Here is a 22,551-nt window from a genome sequence, read left to right on the forward strand (position 1 = left end):
GTTCAGAAGGTGTATTTGACCTAATATGGTATTTGGCAATTGAGATACTCTCCAGTTTACTATCTTGTAAAAGTTATACTGAATAAGAATAGATATGTTTTCAGTTTTTTTGAAAAAATAATGCCGCATGGCTAAAACTTATCAGTCTTGAATTACTTAAAGAGGACTTCAAGCACTAGGCTGTTCGTCTTTTCAAACCACTAGGTATAGGGAATGAATGAGATTAGAAGGTGAGGCACATGGTAGGTTAGGAACTCTTCTCCAAGAGTTTGTTATAAGATCATAGGATAAAATACCTTAGAATGAAAGGTACTATAGGAAACTATGTAGGAATTCCTTGGTGGTCCAGTGGTTAGGATTCTGTTCTTTCACTGCGGAGAGCCTGCATTCAATCCCTGGGTCAGGGAACTAAAATACCACAAGCTGCACAGTGTGGCCAAAAACAAACTATGCGATGTTCTTTATTCATTGCCCACCCAGTAGCAATTCCTTCTTCCAAAGAAAATGACATTTTACTCAAGAATCTACCCATCTTCCATACTCTGTTCCAGGGCAGTACTAAATGGCCTGAAGATAATCCCATCGTCTTTCCTTGTGACTGGTTCAGAAATGACCAGGTAATACATTTTGGACCACCAAGATAAGTGGAAAGAATAGCTAGAGGCTTCTGTGAATGACTGACCTTATTTTTCTAGGAGAGGTCCCAAGGCGATCTCCTTTTTTCTCCTGAAAATGCTTCTATAAACATTATAAAAGCCTTACTAATGATTTTATGCCTTAAGCTAGCACTGAATGTCAGAATGGCCCTCAGAAAGAACCTGGGCCCCTCATAGTATTGGTGACTTTTTGTTTTATCAACTCTGAAGCCTAACCTGACTTTGGACTTCCAGTTAGGTGAACTGATCCATTTCCTTAATGTTTAAGCCAGTTTGAATTGGGTTTCCTGTTAATTAAAGCCAATAACATCTTGAGGGCCAAGATAATCTTACTATCATTGTTATTATATCACATTAAAAAAAAGTAATATACAAAATTACATACCACGACTGGAATTATAAGGTTGTTAAATTGGAAGGACATGTGCCAAAATTAGTACTGTTTGCCTGTGGGTGAATTTTTTTCTGGTTCCTACGAACATATACTTTATGTATTTTCTAATACGATCCTGAATAATGTACACAGGGAAGAAAATGCACAAGAAATAAGATTAGATGACTTATTTCTAATGATTGTTAAAATGATTGTTAAGGTTTTGAAACCTTGACTTTTCCCCCTCTTTATTTTCCAATGTTTTTATAATATGCTATGATGTTAGCTTTATAATTTAAAAATGTTTTATATTTTCACTGAAACTTAAAAAGTTTTAAACTTTTTATCTTGCTTCCCTCTTTCTTGCATGCACACAGAGGGTTCCTTTTCTGTTTGTAATTAAATATTTATTAGTGTGATTAATTGATGCTTGTTCTTTGCTAAGCTCAAATGCAGTACTCTTGCTTATCAATGTCTTGTATTCCCAGTACCTGTCATATGATAGAAACTCAATTTAAAAAACTGTTTTGGGGGAGGGAGGCTCACAAGGGAGAGGATATATATGTATATAATTATGACTGATTCACATCGATGTGTGGAAGAGACCACTGTAACATCGTAAAGCAATTATCCTCCAATAATAAAGTCTTGACTAATGAATAAATGAAAGATAGAATCAGTCAATCTAAGCATTGCTTTTGATATATTTTCAATTAAAGAGTCAGACTTATTCTCAGCACTAAAAACCATCAACTCTCACTCTGGTGGTTATTGTCTTAAATACTACATTTTAAGAAGAAAATAGGACAAAAATAAAAGACTCTCAGTCTAGGACCACGTCTTGGAAAACATGGGTGGGTGCCTGCATGCGTGTGTGCATGCACGTGCATGTGCTCAGTCGTGTTCAACTCTTTTTGACCCCGTGGACTGAAGCCCACCAGACTCCTCTGTCCATGGAATTTTCGAAGCAAAAATATTGGAGTGGGTTGCCATTTCCTGTTCCAGGGGGATCTTCCAGACTCAGGGATCAAACCCAACTCACTTGGTTCTCTGGCACTGGCAGGCGGATTCTTTACCACTGCACGACCTATTGGAGTCTGAGTGTTCACATCATTCATAGTCATCCAGCTTCCAAGAAAATCATCCTGAAGTCACTGGGCCTATTTAATGTGAATCAGTCTTTATTCCGCACTTGTGTGGTGCATTAACAAATTCAACATACAAGATAGCATTACATATTGTAGGTTAGCATTACAGCATTAGGCAGTTTCACACAATTCATGTTAGCTTTTTCGATTTTTTTTCTTTTTTTAAAATTTGACACGTTTATTTTATTCTTTGAGTTTCATTTTTACAAGAGAAGACACAAGGTAAAGAAAGACGACCACATTGGAGAAGGATCATGGTGAGGGCAATGTCACTATTGTGGCCATAATAAAAGCTTCCCAAGAAAAAGGACTTGCATCATTCCCTCTCCTGAGCAAGCTGCCCCTGTCCCATGAACCAGTCTGTTCTCATATCCCGAGCACCGCTCCTAAACATGTACCTCTTGGCTGTGCTCCACTGAGATGAACTGAAGGAAGGACTAACTCATAAAGGGACTTTTTGTTATTAAGAAAAGCTCTTGCCTTCCCAAAGGAATCAAGATATCAGCAGAGAAGGACTGACTCTTGGAAAATCAGAAGTGACCATTCCCTAACCTATTCCTGATCATGAGTGCCTTGTGCGAAAGCTTGAATGTGACTCTCTTGTCTTTCCACTGACTCTTAGGAGTAGGCATTCCTCCTCCACCCTTATCAGTTAGCTCTGGGAGGAACAAATGTGAAAGCCAAAGTCAGCTAAGAAACTTTGGGATGGCTGAGTCAAGGGCACAACGGATCAGGCCTGAGGGAGGAGGGAGGAACCTGGTACTGTCTGCCTCTGCCTTTTTCTGAGAAAGACACCGAGGCAGTTCCTAGGCTACAGAACTATGGGTCCCTCTCCTGCCACCTCCACCCACTGCTCAGCAGATGCAAAGAATAAAGCTACAAGGAGATGGGTAAGAGAGGAGTTGGGTGAGGCTGTTTTCCCAGACTTCTGCCGGGAGGAGCTTCAGAGGCACACAGCAGGGCAAAGAGCACGCTTTCTCCACCTGCTCTGCATTGTTTCTGGGAAGGAAACAAAAGCGGGTTGCTCAGCAGTTTCTGATCTTTAGACATTAAGGCGATGGAGAGGAACCATTTAAATTTTTTCCTAATGGGGCTTCAGAATGCTCCTGTCAGATTTACATTAAACTATCTCAAAATGCATTTTTAGAAAACAAAAATTATTTTTGTCTACGTATGATACAGTATTTACATTCCATGGAGTGTTGGATAGAAACCGGTGATGTGAACCCAGCTGATGGTGAGATTGTGAGTCAGATTCTGGGGGTTGGGGGATGACAGCGACAAGAACAGAGAGTGGGCTCTGTGCCTGCTCAGAACTGCTCTGCACTGTCAAGAATCCAGGTTAAAGAAAAAAAAAGAAAAGAAGAATGGGGTTGGGGGGTCAGGGAACAGGTTGGTTTTAAATCCACAAGAGTTATGGAACGGCAGAGGCAACATCACCATTCTCTCCATAGAGAGACTCAGCTTTTCAACTCTTCTCAGAAGCAAGTCAAATAGTGATGTTCTTGTATGAATGTGAAATTTCTGTCTCTACTAATCTTTCAGGCCTTGGTTCAAGCTGCTTATCTGAGTTCCTCTTCAGGCTGGCAAAAATATCTACTGCCTATCCAGGCTTACTTATCATCCGTGAAGGCTCTGCCATCTGAAAAGTCTCAACTCTGGAGACATGGCTGGACTAGGGGTAAGGAATGAATTCCAAAACAGAGGCAGAATCTCTCTCAAGCTCTGCTGTCCACCGGCGGGTGAAGGACTGAGCTCTGTGGTTTCCACATGCCTTCGCTGTACCTTGAGATTCCGGCGTCCTAAGAATTAAGCACTTTGTTTACAGGGAAAGGATGTTCTGAAAAATCCGAGTTATCTTTATTACTAATTTAGTCATGTACTCATTTTAGTCATTCAGTTATTTTTAAGGGCCATTACTGAAAAATTTGAGGAGAAAGAATCATTTCTGAAGGTCCTCTTCCTTATGAAGTAAAACTAACCTCACGGAAACTACTTGAGAAGACTTTAAAGCTTCTCAGTGGTCAGCATTTCTGGAAAAAACAAAGGCCAGTCTAACCCTTCAAACCACAGATGATTCCTAACACATTACCAAAAAATGGCTATCCTTCCAAACACAGCTACAAAGGGCAAGGCACTCGTCTCATTTTCCTTGTCTTCATAACTGCATTTGGGATCAGCTAGACATAGTCAATGGTACTATCCTGTAGCTGAATCTGAAGTCCCAAAGTTCTTTCTAGAGAAGTCATCTAGTTTTGTAAACCCAGATTCTACCTAAAAGTCTGATGCCTTTGTGTAATTGATCACATATTAATCAAAGAGAGCCTTTTACCCCTTTCCAGCATGAGCACTGACAGCAAACATGCCTCATTTCTCAAATACTCTTTCTCCTGCAAACCCTGCCTTATCCATTCCACCTTTGTATATTCGCCTACGGCAGACCTCTGGTCCTTAAGCTCAAAGAGCAGACATGTAAGCGGTAATAGGGAGAAAAGATGGGGATGATGAAAACATGAGGTTTTACAAGAGCAAAAAGATTCTTCCACAGAGGTGGGAGGTGAGAATAACTCTCCAGAGAAGCCCAATAAAAAGAGACCAATTTCAGGTAATCAGCAAGTACAATTCGGCACAAAACACAATTTTCATGGATTAAAATCTGTACCTTGATATTGGCAGTTAGGCTAATTTCTTCAGTTTGTATTAGACATGCAAGTATAAGGTTACATTGTTATATATAGACTTGTAGAGGTCTTTCCCTCTCTTTTTTTCCCCATTTGGAAAAAAAAAAATAAAAGGATTTCCTAGTGCCTTGCAAAGGAGAAAAATCATCATTGCTAAGAACTGAACTGCAGCTGTGGTCACGTGGGGTGTTCTCTGTAGTGTTTGTCGTGTAAGAAATTTTCTTCTACAACTAAAATGAGGTTTTGAGTCCACTCCTCTCGGTCCTCTCTCTCCCCGCCACGTCCCTGCCCAGCCTGGCCCCAGGGTTAGAGGCAAGGAGAAGAGGATTAGTACTCGCTCAGACTGTGCCACTTGGCCACGGGTTTGCGCGGGCTCTCGCACACCTCTCTCCAGTGCTCGGCGCCGCTGGCTGTGACACTGTGCGCCCCCAGGATCAGCCTCCCCACCACCTCGTTCTTGGTGGTGCGATCGAAGTCGATGACCAGGAACTCGATGCTGATGTCGGGCAGGAGGTCGGTGGGGATGTCGTAGATGAAAGACTCGTTGAAGACTGGGTTCAAAGTGCACTTCTTCACGTGGGTTTTCTTCTTGGCAATGCGCTTTCTGCCGTAGTAGACGTTCACCTTGACATAAGGATCTGGGGCCCCCGAAGGAAAAAGGGAGACAGGCCTATGACACAGTCCTCTGCTATACAATGTCAGGGAGGAGGGGCTTCTGCTGTTCATCTCCTTGATGTCCCCTCTCTCACCCCCTGCGGACTTTGGTGGTTGCACACTAGGTGTACACTGACTGTGTGCACATCTGCCTGCCTGGACAAGGGGTCAAGGAAACCAGGCAGACAAGGAACAGAAAAACTGCCTCGAGTCAGGACTGAAGAAACTCCATGACACCAAGAAGCATTTTCAAGGGGGCACAGGGACTACCAAAGGCTGCAGGCTTTCTGAGAAGTCTCACCTGGAGCAAGGGCACAGAGGCTGGCATGCATACCACTGCAAATCCCTTGCCAAAAGTAGAGACCATTTGCTTACCCAACATACCTCCCTGGTTACATTCATCAGGAAGAGAATGTAGACAGAGAGGAACGGGTGGAGGGTGAGAGGTGCCAGGGGTCCTGCAAGGTGGGAGGGGGAGGCTCTTGGATCACAGGCAAGGGCAGCAGTGCGGGGAGGGCAGGCAGAGATAGGTTGAAGTAAATAGCTGCTACCTGAGAGACCGGTGATGTCCATCTTCGGCAGGTGTCTGGCTTTGAGGACCACCACTGTCATCCTCTGTGCCACAGGCTGGTATGACAGAGACACCTGGAGCTCGCCTCTGCTAATGCACTTCTGTGGAGAAGAAATAGCAGGTGAGAACCCCAGCCGAGGGGGCAGGCCACGGCACAGGAAGCGCGGAGGAAGGGACAAAGGAGATGTTCTCCTCACGGTCCTGAGAGTAAACAAGGGGATTCCTGGTGGCCCGGTGCTTAAGACGCCACACTTCCACTGCAGGGGACGTGGGTTCGATCCCTGGTCAGGGAACTAAGATACCACATGCCACATGGCGTGGGCCAAAATAAAATAAAAAATCTTATAGTAAATAAAATCATTTGCATGGAGAGGCAGCACAGCACAGACTCTGCAGCCAGACTGGCCTGGATTCAAATCCTGACTCTACTGCTTATCTGTCTGAGCTGGGACAAGGTCAGCCCTACTTGACCTCTCTGGACTTTTGCTTCCTCTTCTGTAAAATGGATATGAAAACAGTAGCGACTTCCCAGGACTAGTAAGAGGATGCAGTAACTTAGTGTGTACTCTCTCCTGTTCTCTCATTTGGTTCTTGTGATAAAGTTTTGAAGGGAGATTGGACACTTGCATTTGAGTCTTAACTTTGTCACTTACTCACCGGCTGGCCCTGGGCAAGTCCCTGAACTTTCTGGAGCCTGTGGCTTCATTTCACAAGGTGAATATCCACACCTGCTCTGCCTGCCCCAGTGTATGACCTTCAGAGTGTCTTCTCCGGCCACCCTGGATGCCCATATCTTTGTTTCCCCACCTTGAAACGTTATGCTAGACTCTATTTTGAGCTTGGAAATGTGACAAAACAAAACAAAAACTCTAGTCCTCCAAGGACATTTTAAATAACATTTGGATACTAATTACATGCCAGGTGCTGGGAATTCAGAGCTAACAGGACTCAGTCATTGTTCCCAAGGATGAGTAGAAGATTCAGAGACGTAAACAAACATATTTACTTGTCAGGAGAGTGAGAAGCCTCGGAATTCCCTGGTGGCCCAATGGTTAGGTCACTGTTGAGGGCCCGGGTTCAATCCCTGGTCAGGGGACTAAGATCCCGCAAGCTGCGCAGTGAGACCAAAATAAATGCTTCAGTGCTGCTGCGGGATGCAGGGGAGGTGTTGCCAGCTGACATCAGGGCTGAGCTGCTGCGGGGGGAGAAAGAGACACTGAGGCAACGGGCAGAGTGAAGATCCTGCGTGGCAGGGCAGCCGAATGGCTGAAAGGGCTGAAAGGGCTGGCTATGTTCAGAGAATGGGGAGAGGTGAATGTACCTGATGTTGGAGTGCTGGCAGGAGGGATGGGCCAGGAACCTGGAGACGTGGGTTAGGTGGGGGTGAAGGGCATGGGGAGTGGGGGGAGTAAGCTAACCAAACAGCAGAGCCAGCAGCAGCAGCCAGGTGAGAGGAGGTCCGTAAGCATAAGAGCGATTTCTGTAAGCATGACGTTACTGCTGTTGTTCATATATTAATAATCAGATTATTCTAGTTAAAGCTGGAGAAGGAACTAAAGATGAAAGTCAGAGAACTTGGTGAGGAGGCTGCTCCCACAGGCTGGGGAAGGGAGGGTGAGGGCTGGAACCAGGGCTGTGGCAGAGGAGGTGGATGGATAGGTCTCAGAAAGAACTGTCCAGATTTTCTGGGTGGGGGCGGCTAACTGGATGTAAACATAGGGGAGAGGGAAGAGAGGAGGGACTGTTTCTGGTGTTTCTCTCTTAGGAAGTGGGGATGAGGCTGGGATAAAGAAAACAAACTGTGGCAGCACAGGAGGAGTTTAGGACATAATAAGTTAAATTTGGGACAAAACAATTTGAGACCAAATCATTCCTCCACTATCAAATTTTATTCCTTATACTCTTCATAGCCCCAAAGGAAGGTCACCAACTCGACGAATTCTTAGATTGAACAAAAGTCGACTGAATTCACCACCAGCCTTACATATGCCACATACCCACCAAAATGACTTGCTGTGCATTAAGTGCCAGGCAATCTGAAAGCAGCTAGGGCTGAAGAGATGCACCCCTACCCTCAGGAAGCTCACAGGCTAGTGCCTGCTCAAGGGTGTCTGGTGCAGGAAAGAACAACAGCAGTAAATAATTTAATTAGCTCATCGGTGAAAAACAAAGGAAAAACCCTAATAGCTTATGCTTTGATTGATTATAAGTCGTCACCTCAAGGAAAGAACTGTGATAATATTTCCATTTGGTTTAAAAAATTTCTTGAGGCTATGTTTCATACCAGGAGCATATGGAAATGTCTTTCATAGGGTATTGAACGTGACTAAACTTTCAGTGTAGCCGTTAGCTTTCGAAATTGAAGTATAAGAGAAAATAGGCTTTAGAAATGATTTTCATGGTTTTCTCTGCTAGATGAAGCCCTACTCTTTTCCTTACCCATAACATACAGTCGGCTCTTGACTGTATCCACAGGACGCACCCAGAGCCAGTTTAAAATCACAGGCTGGTTGCTCCTGCCAGCCGGTATACTTCTGGGTCGCTTCCTTTGACATAAGTCAGAACGCAGTCAGAGAATGTGCACTCACTTTTCCTATCAGTCACAGCCCAAAGGCATCAGGAAAGTAATCCCTCAGGAAAAAGAAAATGCCTTCCAAAATGTTCAGAACTGAACTGCTCAGTACCGTAGCTGGTAGCTACATGTATCTATTTAAATTTTAATTCATTAAAATGAAGTAAAATTAAAATGTTAATTCCTCAGTCACACTGGCCATATTTCAAGTGCTCAGTGTCCACACGTGGCCAGTGGCTACCATGTTGGATATATGCAGATATAGAACATTTCCATCATCATAGAGAGTTCCAGTGAACAGTGCTGCTCTATCTAGAAAGAACTTTTGGATTATTTGGGCCACTGCTCCCCTCCATTTCCATGAATAATGAAATGTTAACTAGTTTTGATATCTATATCTGGGACCATGAATATTGGTATCGAAATATTAAAAATACCATCTTTAAATATAATCTAACTTTATATACAGAAGAAGGCTAGGGAGGGTAAAAAGGAAATTTTGATTTAAAAGAATAAAGTTTTATTTGTAAAAATAACATCAATTACAAGATGATACTTAGGTCTTCTGATTATTTAAAGCTGTTTAAAAAAAATTCAAACAGTTTCCTAAATCATCAATTACAGCATAATCACCCTAATCAAAGTCCCGTGTGCATTCCCTAGTTCTTTGGGAAAGTGGACAACTTCTGGTCACAATCCTTTCCTCCCCTGAAATCACTCCTCTGGCAACTGTTCTCCATCTGACCCACCCTCCCCCCCTCACCTTTGGCCATTTTACATAGGCAGAATGCCCATCCTCATTCAGCTGCCCCTTTGTGATGCCCAAGTCTGCCGCGGCAACACCACCTGAATGCCCTGCCTTTCTGCATTGAAGGCCAGAGTTTCAAGTCCCCCGTCCCGCCCCCCTTCTCTTTCCACCCAGTTCCCATGCCAAGCGGCATTGTCAATGGCTCGTTCTCAAGGGCTCTTTGTCAAGCAAGGGCTGGGAGCGAACTCTGTTTCCCAGCCCCTTCGCCTAGTGAGGTAAAGACCCTGTTGGGGGGTGGGCGAGCAGAAGGACAAGGGGAAAAAGGGGTTTATCCATGCCTGACAGAGCCGAGAGGCTTTGCTCTCAGAGCGCAGGATCCTTTCTCAGTCCGTGGAAAAAAGGAACAAGGGCAGTGGTCCGAAAGAAGAAGTTAGGCTGAAGGAAATACTTAGGCGAAGGATAAGTCCAGTTCTTATAACTCACAGAGCCCCTACGGAATGACTTTTTCTAGCCAGAGCATCTTTGCCAAGAGGAGGACTCATGCATCCTCAATAAACCTTTACAGGGACTGGAAGTTCTCAGTGCTACCTCCACATAAATCAGAGTCATGAGAAAACAAAAGAAACAAAACCCTCAACATTCAACCACATCCCTCCTTGTCTTTGCCCCAGTACACATACACAGTGACTTCCTTTTTTGGTGTGTATGATTTTATTTTATTTTTCGATAGCAAATTTCATTATTGTTTATGGAAAATTGACATTCCTTGTTCTTTCTTTCTTTTCATTCCCTTTTGACTAGCCTGGATGACCTCCAAGGTCTCTTGTAAATCTGAGACTTTAAGAATCCTCTCATTCCCATGACCACTGTCCCAGGTCATGAACACCAATCTGGCAGTAGAAAGACAGGAAATGGTTTGGGAAACAATGACATGAAGAAATTAGGAGGAGTCTAACGACTCTCTATTATCCACCTTGTAAATCACTTCTTTCCCACTGTCTCTTCTTTAACCCCAGCCCTCTCTCAATCACTTTCCTTCTCCTTGTGGGGGGTGTATTATGGAAATGTAAATTCACTTTTATTTCTTTCTGAATAAAACACTAGGGGGAAAAGCTGCCACTAAAGGAAAAAAAAACAAAACAAAACTCCAGTTCCAAAGTCCAGCTCAGAGAGTTTGTGTGTTTGGAGTTTATGCTGTAAACTTCTTTCACTAATAGTCAAGTGTTAATTTTTAATGCTTCTTATATCTTTCCGAACATTCATAAGAGCTGAGAGTGACCTCTCACAAAGTGACCCCATTAGCCTTCGTGATCCAGCCAAGAGGGAGACTGAGACCCAGAGAAAGTAACTGCACACCCAGAATTAGACAGTGAAATGGACAGAATCAGAAATCATGACCAGTCCTGGCTTCTTTCAACTGGATTGCACTGCAATAGCAGAAAGGACAAGAGCTAAATTTTCTGCTACAGGTCAGGAAATGCAGTTAGGGGCTGGGGATTGTCTAGAGAAATGCAATTCTCACCAGTCTCCACCCAGGAAACTTTGATCCCATTACTATAAAGGGATACCCTACCCAGATCAGGAAAGACTCTTTACAGTGTGGACTCTTCCAGAGCAGCTCTAGCTGATGAGCAGACTATTGGCTACAGTAAGGAGGATTTAAGGTGGACATTTGGAGGCTGCACTGCTAGGGAATCAGGGGCACAAATGACTAAGGAGAGGACAGCCATGACCCAGGATGAAATGTAGCCCTGCCCACTGGCACTGGTTGGGGAAAACAGGCTTAGGAAGCCTGGGAGGCTGCAGACTCAGGGTGTCCTGTCTGGGGCCTCATCCAGGGAATGTGTTGCTCAGGATCCCACCCTGGCTTATCCCTTCTGAAGGGAGTTAATAAAGTGGAAAGAAGCTTGGCGCTTGCCAAGAGCCCCTGGCAGTTTAGCAAATGCCATTGTCTATGCTCCCTGCCCAGTGTCCTGGATTTGAGGCTTGTTTTGTTCCCAGCCCCAATCAGTCCCTTTCCTTGCCAGTGTCTTCCCAGCTGCAGCCTGGCACAGAGCCCTCCTCCACACTCAGCCATGGGCTGAGAGTGCATGAGCCGTCTGGGGGAGTCCAGCTAGTTGGTGGCTTTACCAAGGCTAGTACTCCAGAGAAGGCTGTGCTGAAAACAACCGCCCAGTGAGGAGAGCTGAATGAAGGCAGGGGGTTGGGTACTGGAGCTGCTGTAATGGGGAGTCAGGAGTCAGGGGAGCGGGCTGGCAGAATCTAGAGGAAAAGAAATGGAGGGGGAAGGGAGAGGATGCAGGGAGATGAAACCGGTCGCTGCTGCAGCTTCTGTGCAGGCCTGCCTCTGACCTCAGAGGATGCGAGAATTCCTGCTGTGTTGGACTCAGGGGTGTCTCACTGTATCCTGGCAATGGACTAGTGTTCATGCCCTGACCAAACACCTCTAATATTCTCTAAAGTGTTCAGACTTCCTCTGGCCCTTGTGAGCTGAGTGTGCCACGTGGCAACAGTGGTTCTCTGGGCAGTGGCGTGACTAAGCTGGCTGCAGTGAGGCAGGCAGAGATGGTGCAGGCAGCAGAGATGGTGAGAGCACACCTTTGGGGGAAGGGCTCCCCTCCCCAGCCTGGCGCGGCACAGTGCCCTTCAGCAGTGGCCAAACCTGCTTCCCAGGAGCTCACTGCCCACTCAGTCCTGCTGGCCTGGAAGCCTCTTGTACGTTCCCGAGCCTCCTGCCTCCCCACTGAGTCCAGCATGGGTGTGCAGCTGGAGAAGGCAGTAACAGAGAAGTAAGGTATCTGCAGGCAGGGCTCTTTCTGGAAAACGTGCAGGTGTTTTTAGTGACCCTGATATCCTTTCCAAACCTTCTACCATCTTCTCCACTGATCTAGCCTTCCTTGTCTTCCTTTACCAAAACAAAATGTAAATATGTACAAATCACATATCTCTCCCAGGGATCAAACTTTAATAATGATAATCCTGGTTAACTTTCATGAGAGTTTACTATGGGCTAGGGACTATGCAAATGCATCATTTTAATTCCTTATAAGAAACAGAGACTTAGAGAATTTAAGCAGCTTGCCCCAAGTCACTTAGCTGGTAGAATTTAGATTCAAACTCAGGTCTGACTTCAAAGTCCTTGCTGTGTTGTGCTTAGTCGCTCAGCTGTGTCTGACTCTTTGCAACTCCATGGACTGAGGCCCGCCAGGCTCCTTTGTCCATAGGATTCTCCGGGCAAGAATACTGGAGTGGGTTGCTCTGCCTTCCTCCAGGAGATCTTCCGAACCCAGGGATCGAACACAGGTCACCCGCATTGCAGGTGGATTCTTTACCATCTGAGCCACCAGGGAAGCCCAAGAATACTGGAGTGGGTAGCCTATCCCTTCTCCAGGGGACCTTCTCAACCGCAAAATTGTACCGAGGTCTCCTGCATTGCAGGCAGATTCTTTACCAGCTGAGCTACCAGGGAAACCCTTAAGTCCTTGCTATCAATTCCTTATGTTAAATCCTGAAAAAGGAATGAAACTCTTAAGTGTAAAATTTCAACGGCTTCTTTCACAGCACACTCACTGTACGATAAATACCAAGATTTCTTTTTTGTCTTTCTCCTCCACTAAGTAAAAGCTACATGAAGGCAATAAGATGCCAGGTATATTATTCCATTTGATACTCATAACCCATAAGGAAGGCAATATTATCAGTTCCATTTTACAGATGGGGAAATAGAAGTTGAGAAGAGTTAAGTAACTCACTTACATCACACCCCTGGAAAGTGTTGAGCTGGAAGGTGAAGCTAAGCAGTCAGATAAGAGCCCTCCTGCCAAACTGCAGAACTGCACTGCCTCGCCAATTGAGAATGGAACAGCTGAACTAGTGTGGCTGGGAGCACAATTCTTGCATCCCTGAAAGGATTCAAGAACCAATGCTAGCCCAGTGGAGAGAAGGCAGGATGGAGGGCTCTCATGCCCCTCTTAATGCAAACAGGGTAGAGAGGAGGAATGGGGAGAGAAGTATCCATGGCAAAGGTTTTGGCCTGCGTGAGGGGCCTGAAAGTTTAAGCATTTGTATGCTATGAATGCTAAGTTGTTTCAGTCGTGTCCGACTCTTTGCAACTCCATGGCCTGGGACCCACCAGGCTCCCCTGTCCATGGGATTTTCCAGGCAAGAATACTGGAGTGGGTAGCCATTTCCTCCTCCAGGGGCTCTTCCAGACCCAGGGATTGAACCCATGTCTCTTACATCTCCTGCACTGGCAGGTGGGTTCTTTACCACTAGCAATACCTGGGAAGCCAAAGCAGTTGATGAAGTTGCATTTATAAAAGTTGTTAAAAGTCACACAGATGCAAGCCTACTTATATCTCTAGGTTTGGGCTGGGAAAGGGAAGCCGAGGGGAAAATTACTGAACTACTTCCATAGTTTCTCAGTTGTAAGGAATAAGTTCACAAGAGGAAGACCACACATTCTGGAGAAGAAATTGGCTCCCATATGCCTGAAATGATGAGGTCTAGGACTGGAGGGCCAGCCTGCTCCAAGCAAGCTGGACGCAGCATCAGGACGTCAACCACTAAGAGCAATTTCAGAAGGCGTTTGCCCTTTTCTCTTCAGGAAGCTGCTTCTTGGAGGAGGCCTAACCTGCCAGGCTCTCTGTCTTACTTTGACCACTGCTCAGTCTTGACATCCAAGAGCTTCCTCTCTACAGCCCCTCCTTGCCATCCATCCCACTTCTCCCTCCCATTCAGCCCCTTCTCTCCCCCAACCTACCATTCCTCCCCAACAACTCTTCCTGCTCACCTGGATGTTCCTTTTGATGATGTCCCTGGTCAGCTGTACCTTGCCTGTGCTGGGGTCCACCCCAGCCAGCGGCACCATGACCTCCCCAATGACGTCATCCCGGGAGAAGCGATCAAAGCTGAGGACGAGGAAGTGCAGGACCAGGTCTTGCAGCTGGCTGTACGGGATGCCATAGAAGGTGAAGGTTTCATCAAACACAGGGTCCAGGGTCTTCCGCAGCACCCTGGTCTTCACCCGATGCCGTTTGTCGGGAAGGATGGTCATTTTGATGTAAGGGTCAGAGCCCTGGGTCTGGTCATCCATCACGGGCAGCCCATGAGCCTCCTGGATTGTCACCACCAGGGCTTTTTTCGGGAAGTTATAGTCCACTGAGAAGGTGAGGGATCCTAGCATGACATCCTCCTCTGGAGATGATGGAGAGGTGGTTTTGCTCTCCCCGGGGGTCAGGCTTGCAATGGGGCTCCTCAGTTCTTCCCCATAGTCCACTTTGATGGGCAATTGGTCTATACAAGATCCAGAGCTAGGTCCCTTAGGACTCTTGTCTTGTCCCAGCAGGCCAGCCTCTGCATCTACCAACAGGTTCCCGCGTCCGCCTTCCCTCCCGGGGCCATCTTTGTCTCTCCGCACTTTGATGATTTTCTTCTTGTTGCTGAGGGTTTCTGGGTATATGCTGATGCCTTTGAGCATGTGAATGAACTTGTATGGTGGGTTCTTGTGCTTCTTCTCTGACTGCTGGTGGCAGCACGTCCAGACAAAGACGGTCACTGAGACACACACCACCAGCACAGAGGCCCCGATAAGGCCGGCGACCACTGGTGATACATCTGAAAGCGGAGACCAGAGATGCGTCAAGGCAGCTGGACCTCAGCCTCTGCCGGAGCACCCCTGCTTAGGGCCTCTGGTTGGGGCCGAGCTAATCTGCAACCCAGCCTTCTTCAAAGCGAAACTTGCTCATCTAGGCTTAGGAACATCTCCCCTCTTTTAGAGATGCCCTCACCCATCCCTCCAACCAATCCATGGCTCTTTCTTCCCACCAACCTGGATGAAATACTTATCTTCTCTCAAAAGCCTCCTCTGCAGTGCCCCACCTGACTGCCTGTTCTTTTCTTGGCCTTGCCTCTGTACTTACGGACTTGATTTGCTCATATTGATTTGTGTTTCACATAAAGTGGCCCTGTAAGTGTTATAGGTCACCCTTCTACATAGGAACCATTCACCTCAACTCTTCTACAAGGGCATGAGCTGTGTCTGGTTTCAGGAGGATATTCCACAGCATCCAGCACAGGGTTTGCCACAGTGGGTTTGTGTGGGCTGACTGACAGGTAGGGTGGAAGGATGTGGAACTGACTTTGGATGGGTTTGGTAGGGTGCCCAAGGGTGATAAAAGTAAGTGAGTGGTAAGAAGTATAACTGTGGGCCTAAGTCCTTTTGAAATATGTTTCAAATTTTAGCTCCCAGGTATTTAAAATATTTGTATTTTAATGTAAAATACAAATATTTAAAAATAAAACACAAGTATTTTAAATAGGAAGAAATAGGGACCGTGGAACATGTCAGACCTTGTCACCTTCTTAGTAAGGTTGCTCCTGACCAACCTATTTAAAAATGTAACCTTTTCCACCCTTGAGACCTACACTTCTGGCCCTGCTTAATTTTCTCCATATGACATGACATGAGTTCTGTCTTTCACAAACATACACACATGCATGCACACATATACATAAGAACATGTACAAACACTCACATATTGTCTATCTTCACTAGAATGTAAGTTTCCTAAGGACAGGGATTTTGTCTGTCTGTGTGCTGTGCTCAGTCGCTCAGCCATGTCCAACACTTTGTGACCCCACTGGCTATAACACGCCAGGCTTCTCTGTCCATGGAATTCTCCAGGCAAGAATACTGGAGTGGGTTCCCCTGCCCTTCTCCAAGGCATCGTCCCAATCTTCTGGGATTGAACCCAGTCTTCTGAATGCAGGCAGAGTCTTTACCTTTGGAGCCACCAGGGGAGCCTTTTGTTTGTTTAGTTCCTTTCTTTATCCCCAGCACTAAAAACACCTAGCAGGTACTTGATATTTGTTAGGTAAACAAATAACTAAAGAGAAAGAGGTTTTTTTTTTCTTTTCTTCCCTTCTCTAGTCTTGTCTTTTCTCGCACAAATTGGGCCCCTGACTTAGATAATTAGGTTTGGGGATTTCTTTTCCCTTAAATGCACTGACGCTAACTTGGGTTTAGGCCTTAAAGATCTAGATAAGGCCTATAGTTATCCATACTACGTATTAGGGTAAGTCTCAAGTAGGGCAGGGGGAACTAAGGAAGTAAATGTGATTCTTGCATATTCTAGATTTTTCCTAGAACATCCTTCTATCAGGCATATGCCTGGCCTGCTGCCTCACTCACTGCAGGCTTTTGTTCAAACCTCATCAGAAAACATTTCCTGTCTGTTGCAAGTAAGATAGTATCCCCACTACTCTGATTTATTTCTCTCTGTAGCACTTATTACCTCTGGTATGTATTTATTTGTCAGTCTTCTCTTACTAGGTAATTTAATAAGGCCAGCGACTGGCTGTTTTGTTCACTGCTACATTCCCAGGTCCTAGAACCACGTGGCACATAGTAAGTGTTCAGTGAACAAATGAGTTAGTTTATTCAAAACAGCTTCCACTTTAGGAGCTTGGGATTAACAGATAACAAACTACTACTTAAAAAACAGATAAACAGCAAGGTTCTACTGTATAGCACAGGAAACTATATTCAATATCCTATAATAAACCATAATGAAAAAGAATATATATATATATACACACATATATATAATTAAATTATTGCTGTATATAAGAAACTAATACAACATTACAAATCAATGATACCTCAATAAAAAATTTTAAAAACCCAGTTTCCACAAATTGGAGAAAGAGGATGAGGTCAATATGACTACATATAACAGGGATAAATGTAAAATTCTATTTAGCCTTCAAAACCTATTGATAGGAAATAGGAGACCTTACTTGATAAATCTGAGTAACTAACTTAGTAGTCTAAGTGATAACAAGCTTGGAGTATAACTAGGCTGACTTATACTATCAGTGCAATGTCTAGATCATAGAGGGGCAGTATAATTTCATCTGCTCTGGTCATGACACATATGAAGTGCTCTATCTATTTCTGACAAGAATAAAAATTGCTGTTTTTTGTGTGCCAGTATGATACCCCTGCCAGACACTGTGTTAGAGCTTCCTCAATCTGACTCAAATAACTCACTGAATAGGTACCATTAATAGCTAATTTTACAACTGAGGAAGCTGGGGACTCAAATCTGCTCTAGGCCACCTAGAAGCAAATGACAGTGATGAGATTTAAACCCTGGTCTATCTGACACCAGAATGTGTCTATATTATGGATAAGCAGGATAGAAGAGGACCTAGAAACCATATTAAATGAGGAGAAACTGAAGGAGCTGAAGCCGAAGGGTCTGGGAATAACAACTTTCTTTAATTACTTAAGGTACTTTGCTGGAAGAAGGTCTGATCTGATTTTACTTTGGAGGGCAGGTCTAATACCAGTGCATACAGGCTACAAGAAGACAGATAAATTGAAAGAACTGAATTATTGTTAGAACTGCCTCTCGATGGCCCAGATTGCTTCCGGAGGCAGTGAATCTCTGAAGACTTTCAGAGACTGGATCACCTTGGTCAGATATATTCTAAAAGGAATTTTCTTAACAAGGATTGGAATCAACATCTCTGAAATTCTTTCTGCCTCAAACATTCAAAGTTCTATGAATGTTGGGACCAGGTAAGAAAAGAAGTGGTTACATTTTTAAATAATACAGATGAGGAGTAACACCATTTAACAAAAAGTATATCAAGGTGACTGTGTTCATGGCCATGCTGAATAATAATAGCATTTATTTTCAGAATATCAGGTGAAATAAAAACTGTTAGGGAGAGGTTTCACATAATGGGAGCAGCCTTGGCCGTAAGCTCCTTGAGAGCAGGCAGAAATTACAGCCTGTTTACCTTTGAATTCCCGAGTCTCTTGCATCGAACAGGAGCTCAGTAAATATTTGCTTGAACAATTGATTGTGTTCAACTGTAAATCAGAATGAGCACAATCTGAAAAACTGGCTCTCCATTCACCTATGAGAGATTTTCCTGAAAACTCTTTGCTACTGATTTGTAACACTGAATGTTATCTCTCCAAGAAGAGAAAAGCAAGAAATTACTAGGACAAGTATATTTTTGAGAATGATTTGAAAGGGAGTCTAAAGGTCAGGGTTGAGAGACATCTGAGTGATCCTTTTGGCTCTACCATAAATTTACTCTGTGATCTTGAGAGATCCCACTGCTGTTTACTATGCCTCAACTTTTACTGCTAGAAAGCAGTGGATCAGTAAAAGAGATGAAGGATGCTTATCTTTCAGGAGGGTAGATAAGGAAAAAGAGACAAACAGATGAATGGTTAGATAGCATCACTGACTCATGAATCTGAGCAAACTCCAGGAGACAGCAAAGGACAAGGAAGCCTGGCATGCTACAGTCCACGGGGTTGCAAAGAACTGGACATGACTTAGTGACTGAGAAACAACACAACGCTTCCACCTCTTTTCCCACTTTTGCTCTACTTTCTTCTTCATTTAAGTATTTGTTAATCCCTACATCTCTCCCCCACACCCAAGGCAGTAAACTAGAAAAATCAGAGATGTTGAAACTCAGGACCCTCTGTCTAGTTTTAGTCCAAGGCTTAGTGGGAAAAGTAAGTTAGAACTAAAAGCTGAAGTGAGTGTTTTCAAGTAGCTGTAAGTTGCAGTGACCCATGCTGCTTGCTCCTTTTGTCCTATGAGGTCAAAGATAATTGAGTGTTGGCTTGCTGTATCTCACAAGGGCTATGGAGTTTGAAATGAAGTACTCTATGAGATGTGAAAAAGTCAGAAGTTCTACAGGGAGTTCTCGGTGGAGACCTTCCATATGGATTTGAAGATCTATAAGACACATTTGGGTTTGTTCAGCTCTCTCAGCCTCTGACCAGACATGCTTATTGACATTTCCTTTGCAAAAATAGCCTTTCCTGGTCAAGTAGGCCAGTGTGACACAGTAACATAAGAATGAATTTTGCCATCAATGGGAAATTGGTTTAAATCCTAACACTAGCCTAACTAGTTTGACTTTATTTCCCTTAGACTCAGTTTCCTCATCTAGCAAATATATATATAAAATAATGAATACACTGGAGGGTGTTTATAAGTCTTTTAGTATGTAGAAGACTGATATAATTTCTTTTCTTTTGTCCACTAATATTTCCTCTAAATGACATCACCATATTATGCTCTATACCATCTAACTTTCCAAGGAATCTGGAACTGCAATTAGAGAAAAGAATATAATGGAAAGGAGGCAAAAGAAGAAAAAGAAAAAGCAAGAAGAAAATCACGGAGTATTCATGTGATTAGAAAAGGGACATCAATTTTGGAAATTTAGGACTCAAATAATAAAAATGCAGAAGATGAAGTGGAAGAAAAATATAATCAAGATTTATCCTTGGGGAATCAGTGTGAACCAGTAGTAAATGGGTGTGACCTGTTGTCTGTATACTTTCTCTGATCTGATATTCTTCCCGACATTGAAGGGATAGAGCAGGCTGGGTTTTGTTAATTTCCATAAACCTTCTAGTAGGGAGTGAGAAAAGCCATTTCCTAGTTGGATTGTGACCCCACCCTAAACACTGGAGTCTGGATGCTCAAACCTTCTGGATTGTCTGAGACATAGAATCTCTTAAGGGAAATCAAGGAACCCTAGGCTGACAGCAACTCTCACCTGCTTCTCCCATCCAAACAGGGATAGGACTGAGGCAGAAGCAGGGCAATTCATTTTTCTTTGTGCGGGCGGGGCAGGAAAACAGCACAGGAAGTTTGCTATCTCAGCACATTTTGCAGGAATCCCCCGGAGGAAAAACTTGCATCTCGAGCTTTTCTTTCCCATCTGCTTCCCTATTTTCCACCCCACTCTCTGCTCCAGGGAGTGTAACTGATCTTGGAGCCTGTAGGGTTGGGTCTGGGACCAGCCGCTCCGAGATGACGTAATGCTTTCTCTGGTACACAAAGCGGCCTCCCCCGGGCTCGGCCTTTGCGCCCCTCCCCCTTTGGCGGGCCCCCGCCGGCACCAGCGCGGGTGAGTCCCCCTTTTTGAAAAGCCGGCCCAGGGAAACAGGGAACAAAGGACTGAGAAGAAGAGCCTAGGCGCTGCCAGGAGGCCCAGAAATAGACATCACGTCATCCCCCAGCCCAGCAGCGCCAAGCGCCATTTGGTAGCATCGGACGGACCCCACCATTACGATGCAGAATAGACATGGCAGGGCTCACGTTTCCTCCCGGCCCCAGCATCCAGCTGACCGGCTTCAGGAGTGGCTTCCCTTTTGCTCTCCACCCCCGCACCCCTCCTTCCCCAGAGGCCGCCGCCTCCCCTGGCTGCCTGCCACACAGCCCACGGTCTCCAAGCTGCCATCTTGATGCCCCATCCCCCTTGCCACCTCCCTCCCCCGCAGCCCTGAGGAGTGGGAGGGGGAGGAAGGGGCACCGCCCTGCGTGCCCCAAGGGGGAGGGCTCGGCCTACCTCACCTCTCCTCCCCTCGAGGGAGGGATTCACGTCCTTCGCAGGCTCTCGGTTTCTCACCTCCAGCGGTACTGACAGTGCACCATACAAGGTTTTCGCATCCTGGACGTCCCCACCCTAGGTGTGACTTTGGCCTTCTCAGCCCCTGCAGCCCATAGCTCAGGTTCGGGCGCTGTCCACTGCCCGCGACACCACCACCGCAGGCCCGATTCTACCCACCACAGGCCAGGCCTTGATCTGGGCTTCACGCTCTGCCTAGACGCTGAGCTCCCTTGCCTTGGCAACGGTTTCACCTACCCCAGGCTTAGTTTGCCAGATTTTTACTTACCAAAGCTAGGTCGGATGTTGGTGATCTCAGCCATGTCTTAATCAGAGGCTATTGCTATAAATGCTTTTGCAATGGTCGGTCGGACAAGTCTGGGACCTCCGGTAAGTACCGGAGGCCGCCGCTGCAGAGCGCTAGGCCAGGGCAGGGAGAAGGTATCTGGCGGATGCCTCCTGCGACGGTCTGGTCCCTGGTTGACAGCTGCGGTCGCCTCTTAAGATGCTCCAGGGATGCTCTGAGCTAAGGATGCAGGTGCAGCCAGACTGGTCCTGATGCGAGGTAGGCCCCGCCTTCCTCCGAACGGCCCTCGGCAGAAGACTCCGCCTCTGTCCGAAAAGTTCCGGAAGGCAAGCCCCGCCCTTTTCCGGAAGATCCCTGGGAGGGGACCCCTCCCGCTGCCAAATTTTCGGGAGAATGAGACCCCGCCCACTGATGGGCTTGTGAGTCTGTAAAGCGAAAACCCCGTGGCCTGACTAAGGAGAAGTTGTATGAGATCCTTTAGATCTTGTGATTCCGATTCCCTAGGCTTAATATAGCAGCAGAATGTTCTGGGCGACAGGGAGGTAGGATTTTGAAAAAATAAAATTATATATTGCCTGCTTTTCAGTATCAATTACCGTTATTGTTATGCGTTTCTGAGACCACTAAGGATTATTATGGAAACTTTCTTAAACTTCAGAAGCTCTGATTGAAGACCTGCACAACTCTGAAAGTTTACTGAAAATAATTGAATTGTATAAGTAAAACTTCTTTGGTGGCTCAGATGGTAAAGAATCTGCCTGCAACGCGGGAGACCCAGGGAAGAGCTGACTCATTGGAAAAGACCCTGATGCTGTTAAAGATTGAAGGCAAGAGAAGGGGGCGACAGAGGATGAGATAGTTGATGGCATCACTGACTCAACGGACATGAGTTTGAGCAAACTCAGGAAGATAGTGAAGGACAGAGAAGCTTGGTACGCTGTAGTTCATGGGGTCTCAAAGAGTCGGACGACTTAAGCAACTGAAGAACAAGAATAAGGATGGATTCTGTGATGTGAAAATTGAAGCTTTTTTCCTTTTAAAGACTAATGAAGGTTGCCAATAATTAATCGGTGTTGGTGAATTTCTCTTCTAAAAGTTTCAAATGCTTAGAACAGCTTAGATGAGAGAGAGACAGAGCAAACCAACAGGTCTGTGCATTGTGTAGTTTCAAAAAGCAGGACACAAATGAAAAGCCAAGCTTCTAGAGACATCTTTGGAATGGAAGAGTTAGTGTGATTCACATTAGAGTCAGACTGCTGGCGGTTATCTCCATGATTACATCAACTTCACCGTTTTGAGCTGTGGATCCTTTTATTCTGCAGATTCTGTTTACAGACAGAATCAAGTCAAATAAATTACTTAAATATATAAATGGTGGTGGTTTACCTGTAAAGTGAGAGAG

At 45.2% G+C, this 22,551-nt stretch overlaps 1 protein-coding gene across 1 annotated transcript; it reads right to left on the reverse strand.

The window, feature by feature from the left end:
• Positions 1-5,185: 5,185 nt before the first annotated feature.
• SYT11 (synaptotagmin 11) lies at positions 5,186-21,165 on the reverse strand. Its single transcript, XM_068966135.1, has 4 exons — positions 21,132-21,165; positions 14,196-15,019; positions 6,061-6,184; positions 5,186-5,496 (listed from the first exon to the last, which is right to left on the reverse strand). Exons 1-4 carry the CDS (start codon positions 21,163-21,165, stop codon positions 5,186-5,188), a joined length of 1,293 nt encoding a protein of 430 aa, XP_068822236.1.
• Positions 21,166-22,551: the final 1,386 nt, after the last annotated feature.

The sequence above is a fragment of the Capricornis sumatraensis genome, chromosome 2 (assembly GCF_032405125.1).
Source record: "Capricornis sumatraensis isolate serow.1 chromosome 2, serow.2, whole genome shotgun sequence".
Taxonomy (NCBI): Eukaryota; Metazoa; Chordata; class Mammalia; order Artiodactyla; family Bovidae; genus Capricornis; species Capricornis sumatraensis.